The 12,054-nt window shown below is 44.3% G+C and overlaps 1 protein-coding gene across 9 annotated transcripts in view; it reads left to right on the top strand.

The window, feature by feature from the left end:
* Positions 1–12,054, top strand: part of ELMO1 (engulfment and cell motility 1) — an 818,731-nt gene that overhangs the window by 725,360 nt on the left and 81,317 nt on the right. For all 9 annotated transcript variants that reach the window (XM_068236401.1, XM_068236400.1, XM_068236402.1 and 6 more), the window contains one exon: positions 7,106–7,213. In XM_068236401.1, the coding sequence (XP_068092502.1) occupies positions 7,106–7,213 (108 nt within the window). The remainder of the gene's footprint in view (positions 1–7,105; positions 7,214–12,054) is intronic.

Here is a 12,054-nt window from a genome sequence, read left to right as displayed (position 1 = left end):
AAATAAAGTGGCTGTTTCCTCTAAACGACAGACGAGATTCTGTACTCGTTATTGTGCGGAACATAATGAAATTACACGCATATTAGATAAATACTGGTACATCCTGGTTAACGATTCGCGGTTGTCCTTGTTGGTTCCACCAAGATCCAATATTACTTTTAGGAGAGCCCCCTCCTTGAGGGACACCCTTGTTAGGGGCCATTTTGAGGGGCTGAGTGCCCCAAGACCGCATTGTCGTGTCCTAGGGACATACACATGCGGTGGGTGCACCTTCTGCAGGTTTATGCATGTTGGTGCCTCTGTCTTGCTCCCCGACGGGAGACAGTGGAGTCTTTCACACTATGTTAATTGTGCAACAAAGTTTGTTTATTTACTTAAATGCCCTTGTGGCGCTTTTTATGTTGGGAAAACAACACGTCATCTCAGGGAGCGTATCTCGGAGCACGTTAAAAGCATACAGAATGTGAGCTTTACTGCCCCAGTCGGGGTGCACTTCAGACGGTACCATGATGGAGACCCGAGGGGTCTTAAGTTCATTGGCATTGACCGCATCCATGGGTCTATAAGGGGTGGAAACCCGGATAGGCTATTGATGCAAAGGGAATGCCGGTGGATTTTCAATCTAAAAGCTACTTCACCCCCGGGTTTAAACGAGATGGAGGGTTTTGCTGCATTCCTACCGGTGTGACCTGCTGCTTTCCATGTGTGCCTGGTGCACGTGCCCTGCTTCCGTCTGGGGCCGGTGCGCCCTGCTGCTGTATGCCCGCATTGATTTCTAGAACCATATTCTTCCCTTCTTCTTGTATAGGTGTATATGCAGGCAAGCCTGCCACTAACGGGATACTGCATACATTTATGCACGTTGGTATTTTGATTGATTAGATGTTCTGACTTTGTAGTAGTTTGGAGAAGAGTAGAATTTAGATTAAACTCAATTATTTAATGTATGGATGAATGTTCTGTGATGCTGTCCCCCGCGTGCGCAATTCCCTGCATGTTGTTGTCCGCTCTCCCCCATTGTACTTCCTGGTGTGTTGCCTGGGAGACCTGGTGGTGGATGGACGCTGCTGACGGCTGTGCACGCCTCCCCTCTCCTCCCCGGCCTACCGGATTGCTGTGGGCGGGGTTGGAGTGTGCAAGGGGGTTGACGCGCGCTGCTGCTGGCCGGCGGGGTCGAGCGTGGGCGGGGTCAGCTTGATGTGCCCTGATTGGGCAAATGCATGTATGTAAACGTCATGTGGATGTTACGCGGTGAGCTACGCCTCCTGAGGAAACGAGTAGACGCTCGTGAAACATGTCGAGGCTACCAGTGGCGTCACCGCTTGTCTGCCGAGCCGCCTGATCACCCCTGCAGCACCAGAGCCTCTGTGCCTCCTGCCCCACTGCATGACCCCTGGATCTTTCGAACGGATTTGGGGACCTCCTGACCTGCTTCTCATCCATGCCTGGCTGAACACCGCCAACAGCGCAAGGGCTTGCGGGTGAGCAAATCCTGCATAAGATTTCAGCACTGACGCTGTCAACAATGCGTTCCCATTGCTGGCTCACAGTATCTTAGTCGGAACATTGTGATTGCAATTGCACATACAGGTGGTGCATATCTATGTAAGCCAGGACTGGCCCCTATGCTCTGCGTGCATGCTTGCTTATTGGCTGATGCTGCTTTTGCCACACTGCTGCTTGGAATATGAGTATGCTGGAACTCTGAGGGAAGTTTGCACTACTGCTTTGCATGGCTTTATACCGTATCTAGCTCACGCATCTTCTGATTGACCCTACTGGACAGTGTGGAACTATATCAACCCATTGCTTGGATTTGTAACCACACAGGCTCTTGGACTACATTGCTGCATAAAACAGCCCCCACGAGTTGATTCAGGAGGGTGATATTGACAAGGCCTTATCTTAACAAATATGTGCATATGTTTGGTGTGCTTGGCTGATTGGATGACTGGTCGAGTGGTTTTGAGGGGCTGGCTGAGGCAGTGATTGCAGGTTTAGTGATCAGGAATAGTTGTCTCGGTGGTTTTTATGAATAACTATTTTATAGGTTTTTCCACTAATAAAAAGATTTATACAGTTTTTCATTAATTGTTTGCCTTGGGTTTTTTGTGATCCATACCATCCACTATTCATTGTCCCTTCCTAATTTGTGCTGTTTTAGTTCATTTTTGGACCAGTTAAACTAAAATGACAGAAACATCAAACTAACTTTCGACATAAATGAAAATAAAATCACTTTTCTGGACCTGACTATTGAAAAATGCAAAAATACCCTTATTACTAAGACCTACAGAAAACCCACGGCAGGAAATACAATACTGCATGCAGGTAGCTTCCACCCACCGTCACTAATTAAGGGTATACCGGTAGGACAGATGCTGAGGGCGCGCCGGAATTGCACGCAGGACCTGGACTTTGAAACTGAATTAGAGAGGACAGAGAAGAGGTTCCTGGAACGCAGTTATGACATGGAGACAATTAAGACAGCTAGGTCCAGAGCAGAGAAAACAGAACGCACTGAACTTTTGACCAATAACCGACGTGATAATGACAAACAAGGACCGGTTAGAATGGTGACACGATATGGTTCCCATTGGGCGCAGTTGAGACGAACCCTAGCTAAGAATTGGCACATCCTGCAGCTGGATCCTAAGCTAAAAGAGATTGTCGGTGAACGACCGCTATTAACAGCTAGAAGAGCTCCAAATCTCAAAGATATGTTGGTGAAGTCAGAATATAATCCAACTCGAATAAAAGCCAACACTATGTGGTTGGGCTCTCATATCCAACCAAAGGGCATGCACACGTGCGGTAGATGCAATGTATGCAACCTAGCTGACTGTACCACCACATTCAGAAATGCCCAGAATAGCCGCGAGTTTGAGATTAAAAAGTTTATAAATTGTGATACAAAGTTTGTAATCTATGTACTCGAATGCCCATGTCACTTACTTTATGTAGGTAAAACTACTGGTGAACTAAAAAAACATATTCAAAAGCATATGTCGGTCATCAGAAGCAAAGACAATTTTGATAACTCACCTGTAGGGGTACACTTCTATTTGTTTCATAATGCGAACCCTGAACTGCTAAAATTCAAAGGGATTTATAGGATGGAACCACCAACTAGAGGGGGTGACTTCGATAGAAGATTGAGGCAAATTGAGACACGGTGGATTTACCAATTGGGTACACTAACACCAAACGGCCTCAATACAGAGTTTAGCTTTGCCTCGTACCTATAAGATTATTAAACCCCTGAGACTTTGATGTGTCCATTAGGAGGGATTGAAATGTCAATGCTTCTCTGCTAGTTGAATCCTCCTATGGGATAATCCCTAAGAGTCTTCTATTTTAAATTTGATGATATTAGTACTCTATAATGAGCAGCCATGTCCGAAACCCAGAAATGAATGTGGGTAGATAGAAACTACTGCTGACCATAGGGATTTCATGCCATACATCTATTTGATGGGCAATGATAATACTTATGCTGTGTTGAAGCATGTTGAAACCATGCGGTGTAATCTGAAGCATGTGGGCTAATGCAGCGATACTTGAAACAATGTGTATTGATACAGTCAAACGTAAGACAAATGCAATAAGAATATAAGTATTGAATGTTTTAGTGAAAAATAATCTGCATGGAAGCAGTTGAGAACACAGCATTGAAACTGCAATAACTGAAATACCCACTAGATGGCATGGCCATAAGTGTCCCCTGTAATGGGTGACACTATATGAATCCGTGGGATGTAGTTGACTAAACCACCACAAGATGGCGAAAGAGTCAATGCGGCGAAATGTCCGCGTCCATACATATTTTTGAAGCCTAAGTTGGGAAATGTGCTAAGCGTAATACCCAGAAGATGGCGATAGAGGGATGCGTAAGATGACGCTATAAAACGTCAAGCTCAGGAACCCGCCTCCAGATGACATGATTAAGGCCGGAAGCGGCCGATATGCGTGGTGAAGGCGTCCTCACTGCCTACCAAGCGCTGCCTGGCCATTATCCCTGCCTGAAGCCTACGGAGGAGCCTGGCACCGACTGACCTATCCGGGAGGCAATACACAAGAGGGGCTACGTGGCTAAGTACATCCAGAGCTGGCTGAACACGTGTGCACACGTCTCCCCAGGGACATCAGAGGGACTCCCACCACTGTCCTGGGCATGTGAACTGGCTGCAGTGGAGGATGCTATTTATTGATGCAATTCATTCCCTTATAGCAGCTGGAAAAACGACAGTCGGTTTACTGGTCTACTGAGTGGTGAGAGCCTCAGTGAGGCAGCTTGTTTATACTAACTGCATGTGCTGATGCACTAAACACTGCGGACCGATGTGAAGCCTCTCTTTCTGCTGAGACCTTTGTGCTGTCGTGGAGAGCTATCTGTGGGATTTCTTTTGCGCTTATATTGCTACCTCTAGTTATCAGTGTCCATTGCTAAGCATAAGTATGGTGGGATCCCAGGTGTGCTTGCTGAGTGAAGTTTGCTGTTAGCGTGAGCCCAGCCGGCTGCGCTATTAACAACTGCAGTGAGTGTTTTATGATTTTAAAGTGGCACTTAGTGTCGATACAGTGTTGTTTACAATTTTGAATAAAGTCTTTCCATTTTTGAATTTGAAGCAGGGTCTGTCTACTATTGTATCTCTAGTATTTACTTTCACAGTCCTATGCTTCCACCTTGTGGTTTTTCATAATGACTATACCTGTTGAGTTCCAGGAACTTTTTTGTTTCTCTATTGTGTACGTACAGGTCATGTGGTTTATCAGGTTGTGTGGTTTGTCATGTGGTTGTGTGCATGTTGGATGTGTGTATGAGCCTTTAACCACTTCGCGTCCCTGGGCTATTCCCCCTTAAAAACCAGAGCAATTTTCTGCATTTCACACTCCTGCCATTCATTAGCCAATAACTTTATTAATACTTATCACACATAAATGATCTATACCTTGTTTTTTTCACCACCGATTAGGCTTTAATTGGTTGTTACTTTTTGCTAAGAATTATTTTATTTTGTATGCATTTTAAAGGGAATAAGGGGAGAAAATTTTAAAAAAAGCAATTATATCTCAGTTTTCAGCCATTATAGTTTAAAAATAATAAGCACTACTGTAGATTAACCCCACACATTAAATTTGCCTGTTTGTCCTGGTTATTAAAACATTTAAATTATGATCCTAGTACAATGTATGGCAACGATATATTATTTGAAAATAAAGTTGCTTTTTTTCAATGTTGTGTCTTTGGCTTTACCTGCAATTTATGTGGCTCTTTTGCATCCCCCTACCCCTAGTTAGCCAGATGTGCTCCTGTATATTCCCCCCTCCCCCATAGTTGGCCAGATGTGCCTTTGTACCCCTTCCCCCAGCCCCAGTTAGCCAGGTGTGCCTCTGTAACCCCCCACATGTGGCTGTTTATCCCCTCCCCCCCCATAGTTATCCAGGTGTGGTTTTAAATTCAACCCCCCCCCCACCTCCCATAGATAGCCAGGTATGTGCCCCTTTATCCCTCCTCCCCCCCCCCCCAGATAGCCAGGTATGTGCCTTGTAATCCCCCCCCCATGAATAGCCAGGTGTGGGCCCCTTTATCCCTCCCCCTGCCACCATGGATAGAAAGCTGTGCGCCATGTAATCCCCCCCCCCCCCCATGGACAGCCAGGGGTGCCCCTTTATCCCTCTCCCTTGCCCCATTGATAGCCAGCTGTGTGCTGTGTAATCTCCCCCCCCCCCATGGATAGCCAGGTGTGGGCCCTGTGATCCCCCCCCCATGCAGCCAGGTGGGACCCTTTATCTCTCCCCCCATGGATAGCCAGCTGTGTGCCCTGTGATCAACCCCCCCCCCCATAAATAGCCAGGTGTGGGCCTCTTTACCCCCCTCCCCCATGGCTAGCCAGCTGTGTGTAAAAAATACCCCCCCCCCATATGGATAGCCAGGTGTGGGCCCATTATAGACCCCCCCCCACACATGGCAGGTGCCACCCACGGCCACCCCCCTTGCAGTCACAATCACTCACCTGCACTTGTTCCTGCGACGATCGCGATCCCCTCCATTCAGTACCGCTGTCAGCCTCACTTTGCCGAACGGATCGAGTCCCGGCTTGATGACGTCATCAAGCCGGGACCCAATCCATTCATCATAGTGAGGCTGACAGCGGTACTGAATGGAGGGGATCGTGATCGTCGCAGGAACAAGTGCAGGTGAGTGATTGCTACATTGTGCTGCAGCATGGAGGAACGAGGGGTATTGGAGGGGTATTACAGGAGATCGGCCGGGGTTGGGTGAATCGGTGCCCTGGGAAGGGATGCAAATTTAGTGTAGTTAGGGGGAGGGGGGTTAATGAGCCCAGGCGCGTGCTAGCACGTGTGCTGTGCTCATTAAATCAAAGTAACTTATATTCACGTCGTGTGGCTTTCAGGAGCCACTTGCAACGACGTGAATATACTGTAGTTAGGATGTAAACTGGTTAAGTTGTGCTATGTGCTTTTCTGAGCTAACATCATTATTCCTGTTCATCCTAAAGGAGGAAGGAGAGAAATAAATATGACTGTGATATATGGCTAATGATCAGTATGTTATATGACATTTTAGACTGGAGTCCCAGGTATTACTTAAATTGATACGAATTGAATGATTTTATTCAAATAACTAATATGGTGCCATAGGCGCCCTGTGGGTAGTATATATATATACTGTTTACTATTTTATTGCTTTTTCATTATTGGCATGTTTTTGACCTTTTTCCTGTTTCCCTTGCATAGCACACAGGTTATGATTCAATTGTTAAAGTTCACAATGTGCAGTTTCTAATTTGCATGACACATAAAAGGATTTCAATGTTAAAAAGGTGACTTTATTTGAATTGCCAGGCAAGTTCTATTCCTTTTACTAAACTGTCTTCAGTACCACACCTCATCACTTAGCCACTCAGTGTTACTGCCATGTTGTGTCTATTTTAAAACATTTTTAATACATTTACTTTATTACAAGTTGAATGACCATAGTAACAAAAATATTAGTGGTCCTAGGACACCAAAGTGGCCCAAATGGTCTTGTTTTATTATTCATAAATGACAACATTGTTTTCAATATGTTTTGTTACAGATAAATTTTGGTATTGTCGACTTTCACCCAATCATAAAGTATTACACTATGGAGATTTAGAAGAAAGTACACAAGGAGAAGTTCCACATGACAATTTGCAAGACAAATGTAAGTAGCATTTTTGCATGTAATTAAGATTTCTGTGTTTTACACTAACTTTGAGTAGCAACAATATTAATACTAAAATCTTCAAATATATACAAGAAACTGTTGCACTGAAGTGGATTTAAACCCACATTAACAAGCTTTTGACAGTGATTCTGTATTAGAGCACTCTTGTATACCATGTGATTACCATTTTATTTGGACCGTAAGACACTTTTTTTCCTCTGAAAAAATGGTGAGAATGTTGGTGTATCTTATGGTCCAAATGTTGAGCCATGGCTTGTGCCTGCCCTAAATCTGTGATAGGCTAGTGGTCTGGGCTCCACTCCTTCCCTTCCCCCTCGAATGCTTGCCTTCCCGGCACTTCAATCTGCTTGGCAGCAATATCCCCAGGCTAGGCCAGGCTCGGCTCGGCTCTTCTCCCTCTAACTTACAATGTGCTGCAGCCTGCAGTAAAGATCAGTGTAACTCACGCTCCATCCTGGGAGTGGCAATGTCTCCAGGCTCGGCTCCACTTGCTCCATCCCTACCACCCTCAGATTCACAGTGTGCTTCAGCCTGGATGAAGGTTCAATGTAACTCACCCTACATCCCAGGAGCAGTGTGTCTGCTCGCTGTACACTGGCGGCCACTCTTCTGTACTGTGAGGTCATCAAGTGAGGACCCTATGGGCTCGTTTCCACTTGTGCGTGGCATGTGTCTTGCGAGACGCGATGCCGGCACAGCTGCTCGTCTCTCGCAGCTGAATCCCTCTAGCTGCGCTATGCGTGGCTATGGGATTCGGACAGTCACAGAATTATGCTGCAGGGCCTCAGATTTTTTCTTGGCCACAAATTCGGATGCCTTACATAGACTTCTATAGGCCGCTAAAATCCATCCGAATTCATAGGTGGGGAATCGGCCCGGAATCGCAGCAATGGAAACCTAGCCTAAGCTACTGTACATAACGCCAACCGCTGCTCCCGGAATAGGAGGGTGAGTTACACTGATCCTTTATGCAGGCTGCAGCACAGTGTGTATTGGCGGGAGGAGAGCCTAGCCCAGGGACATTGCCACACACTGCGAGCAACTGCGAACAAAGCATGGGGACAGAGGAGGACACAAGGGAGACACAGGAGGGTACAAGGGGGAGATAATGTACAAGGTGGACATGATGATGGGAAGAGATGATCCAACAAGATGCACATGCACCATGGGCACAACAGGTTTAGTATAATTTTTATTTTATTTTTGTTTTTGTCCTCAAAACCTAGGTGTCTTATGGTTTGAAAAATACAGTAGGTCCTGGCACACCACGTAAAGGCAAGATAGTGGATAGTGCCCAGGTGGCAGATATTGACTGTTGGTTCAAAGAGGTTATCTGGAGAGCGGGGACATATGGGGGGAGCGCCTGAGCCCGCAGGTGGTGGACCCCTTCTGTGTTTTCACACCTTGTATGTTTCTGGATGTCTGACACGTAAGGGTGATAGAACAGAAGTGAAACAGGCTACACCATATGTTGTTTTTTTTCCCTTCCTCTAAGGTGTTTTCTTGCAGTGCAAGCTGAGGATAGCGTTGTGAAACTAGAAGGAGTGATCACACTATTTAAAAAACTGATGGACATTTACAGATTGGTAATCTGCAAGTAGAGCGATCCACGGAAGAAAGGGATTGATATATATATATATATATATATATATATATATATGTACTGTGGTGTTAGTGGAGGGTTAAGCGCAGCACTATACACTGGATAGGGCTCGTTTCCACTATTGCGATGCGGAATCGCCTGGATTCCACCGCTGATGAAATCGCATGCGGATGCGATTCCGTATGCGTTTTTTGCCGCGAATTCGCATAGGTGAGGGTATATGCGATTTTAACCATGTCACTGCCTGTGTGAATTTACATTGGTACTTATGCGCATTCGCATGCGAATTCGCTGCAAAAACGCATGCGATTTCCCTATTAAATACATTGTGTGCGATTCGCCTGCATTCCACACGCAGGCGAATTCTGCAGGGTGTTCCGTGCAGATTTTCTCTGCACAATAAAACGCTCCCGCAGACGCATAAGTGGAAACAGGCCCATTCACTTATATTGTCTATGCGAATCCACATACACAAGACACATGCGGATTCGCGATAGTGGAAACGGGGCCATATTGTTCCAGCACCTTGATATGCCACACCTATGATGTGGGATGGATTATCTCCACAAACGAGAAGTGCTCACTAACACAGATTTAGACAGATTTGTGAACAGTATTTGGGGGGGAGAGATTATATCAAGACTTCCATGTTTCTAACGGCAACTATTCTTGCATGGTAATTTCCATGCATAAGAAAAAGCCAGAAGACTTTGCATGCAGTATCTGGCAGACATATCACTGATCAAACCAAATGTTATCGAGAACACCGCTATAGAGAACTGTGTCTTATTATTCACTAGTTGGTGGCCCGGCGTAGCCTCGGTATGTATTTGGCCGATGTTGGCTCCGCCCACTTTTGAAAATCAATAGGTGGCTTTTGTAGGCTCCACACACTTTTTTTGAATATTAATCCCAGTGACCAATTGTGCGAAGTTTGAGAACCCTACCATTAACAGTGTAAGAATGGCTGCAGTTTACATTTTCTCAGTGAAATATGTATTTGTCTCCGCCCACTGATGACCCGGAGTTGCCCGATTATGTATTTGGATGGTTTTGGCTGCGCCCACTTTCCCTAACCCTAACACACAATTAATCAATTACTCAATGACCAAGTTTGTGAGCTTTGCGGTCTTTGACATCAATAACTTGCATTAAAATGAAACAAATCAGATTGGCTGTTTGTGGCTCCACCCCCTTTTATCAATTTAAACCCCAGTTACCCAATGACCAACTGTACCAGGTTTGAGGCTTGTGCCATTAACAGTGCAAGAATGGCAGCAATGAAATACTCCCCTGAAAAATCAATAGGCAATTTTTGATTGGCTTTTGTAGGCTCCACCCACTTTTCTGAATATTAACCCAAGTCAGCCAGTAACCAACTGTGCAAAGTTTGAGAACCCTACCATTAACAGTGTAAGAATGGCTGCTGTTTACATCTTCCCAGTAAAATTTGTATTTGTCTCCACCCACTTATGACCCGGCATTGCCCGATTATGTATTTGGCTGGTGTTGGCTGTGCCCACTTTCCTAACTCTAACGCACAATTAATCAATTACTCAATAACCAAGTTTGTGATCTTTGCGGTGTTTGGCATCAATAATTTGCATTGGAATGAAACAAATCTGATTGGCTGTTTGTGGCTACACCCCCCCTTTCTCAAATTGAACTCCAGTCACCCAATGATCAACTGTACCAGGTTCGAGGCTTGTGCCATTAACAGTGCAAGAATGGCAGCAATGTAACTATTCCCCTTGAAACTTAATAGGTTAATTTTGATTGGCTTTTATAGGCTCCACCCATTTTTCTGAACATTAATTTTAGTCACCCAGTGACCAACTGTGCAAAGTTTCAGAACCCTACCATTAACAGTGTAAAGGTGGCCACTAATGATTCAATTTCTAGCGAAAAATCGTTCGAGCGATCAGAAATTCTGATCGGAAGTGAAATCGTTCACTACACCATCAATGAAGCAATCTTTGCTTCCTTTCTATTACAACCAACAAGAAAATTCAAATTTTGGTTCGACACAAATCCAATCGGACTACTGATTTTATAATCGTCTGTAATTGATTGTGCCCGTCAATGGAGATTATTTACAACCAATCCGATCACAATTTCTGATCGCTCGAACGATTTTTTGCTAGACATTGGACTGTTAGTGGCCACCTTAAGAATGGCAGCAGTTTACATTTTCCCAGTGAAGTTTGTATTAGTCTCCGCCCACTTTTTGGTTATGGGAAAAAAAGTATCCTATATGTTATTCCAGGTATTCTAGCTTTCCAGTTGTCCATTACAAATTATTTTTCAATATCTAGAGTCTAGATCAGGTTGATATGAGTTAAAAATACCAATATTAATACCATTTGTAATGTATGCATTCTAATTACAATAGCATGTAAAAAGATTTCATGTTCTGCATAATCTGTTTTCATTATGCAGCACGTAATCTTTGTCGAGTTAAAACATGTCTGGGCTTATGAGGATAAAAATAAAAGATTTTCTATGGATTTTCTGTCTAATATATTTATTACTGCAGACTTGGCATCTGCTGTAAACATAAATAATATTCCCTATGAATGTACAATTAATCCTGTTGTTTTTGCTGATGGAAAATATACTAAACAGAATCTTAAAATCTCTGAAATAATGGTAAAAAGGATCTTATCCTGGCCTCTCGATTGGTATGGTAAAAAAGATGTTTAATCATGTCCAAAAGCAGTACAAATCCATGTCGTTGTTCTTCAGGATTAATGATGATAGTATTCTGAATAAGCTTTGTGAAAAAAAATAGTTATTTTGCAAATAGATTTAAACACTTTTTGTTACTGATTAATGTAATCTACTAAGCTTGTAGATATCCGCACCTCCCGCCGCTGTCCGCACTCCCACTCGCTCATGCCGCCCGCTCGCCCATAGATCAATGAACGGGAAAAACCGTTCCCGTTCGTTGATCTCAGCCCCCCAGCAATGATCGGCTGCTTCTATGAGAAGCAGCACGATCATTGTGAAAAAAAAGTTTCCCAGCCTCCCTGAACTTCCTGCAAGCGAACTTCCTGCAAGCGTACTACGTTTGCAGGACGCATTTACAAAAAGTTACTGTGGCCATCTTGTAACTAAATAGTAAAACTACACCCAAAAGCATTTTTCATATACAAATGCATAGTTTTACATTATAAATTAACTCATTACCTCCCACACTCCCCCAATTTTTTTT

Source organism: Hyperolius riggenbachi, chromosome 5 (assembly GCF_040937935.1).
Source record: "Hyperolius riggenbachi isolate aHypRig1 chromosome 5, aHypRig1.pri, whole genome shotgun sequence".
In the NCBI taxonomy this organism is placed as follows: domain Eukaryota; kingdom Metazoa; phylum Chordata; class Amphibia; order Anura; family Hyperoliidae; genus Hyperolius; species Hyperolius riggenbachi.
The sequence above is the reverse complement of the archived record's forward strand: the minus strand, read 5'-3'. Positions and strand labels throughout refer to the sequence as shown.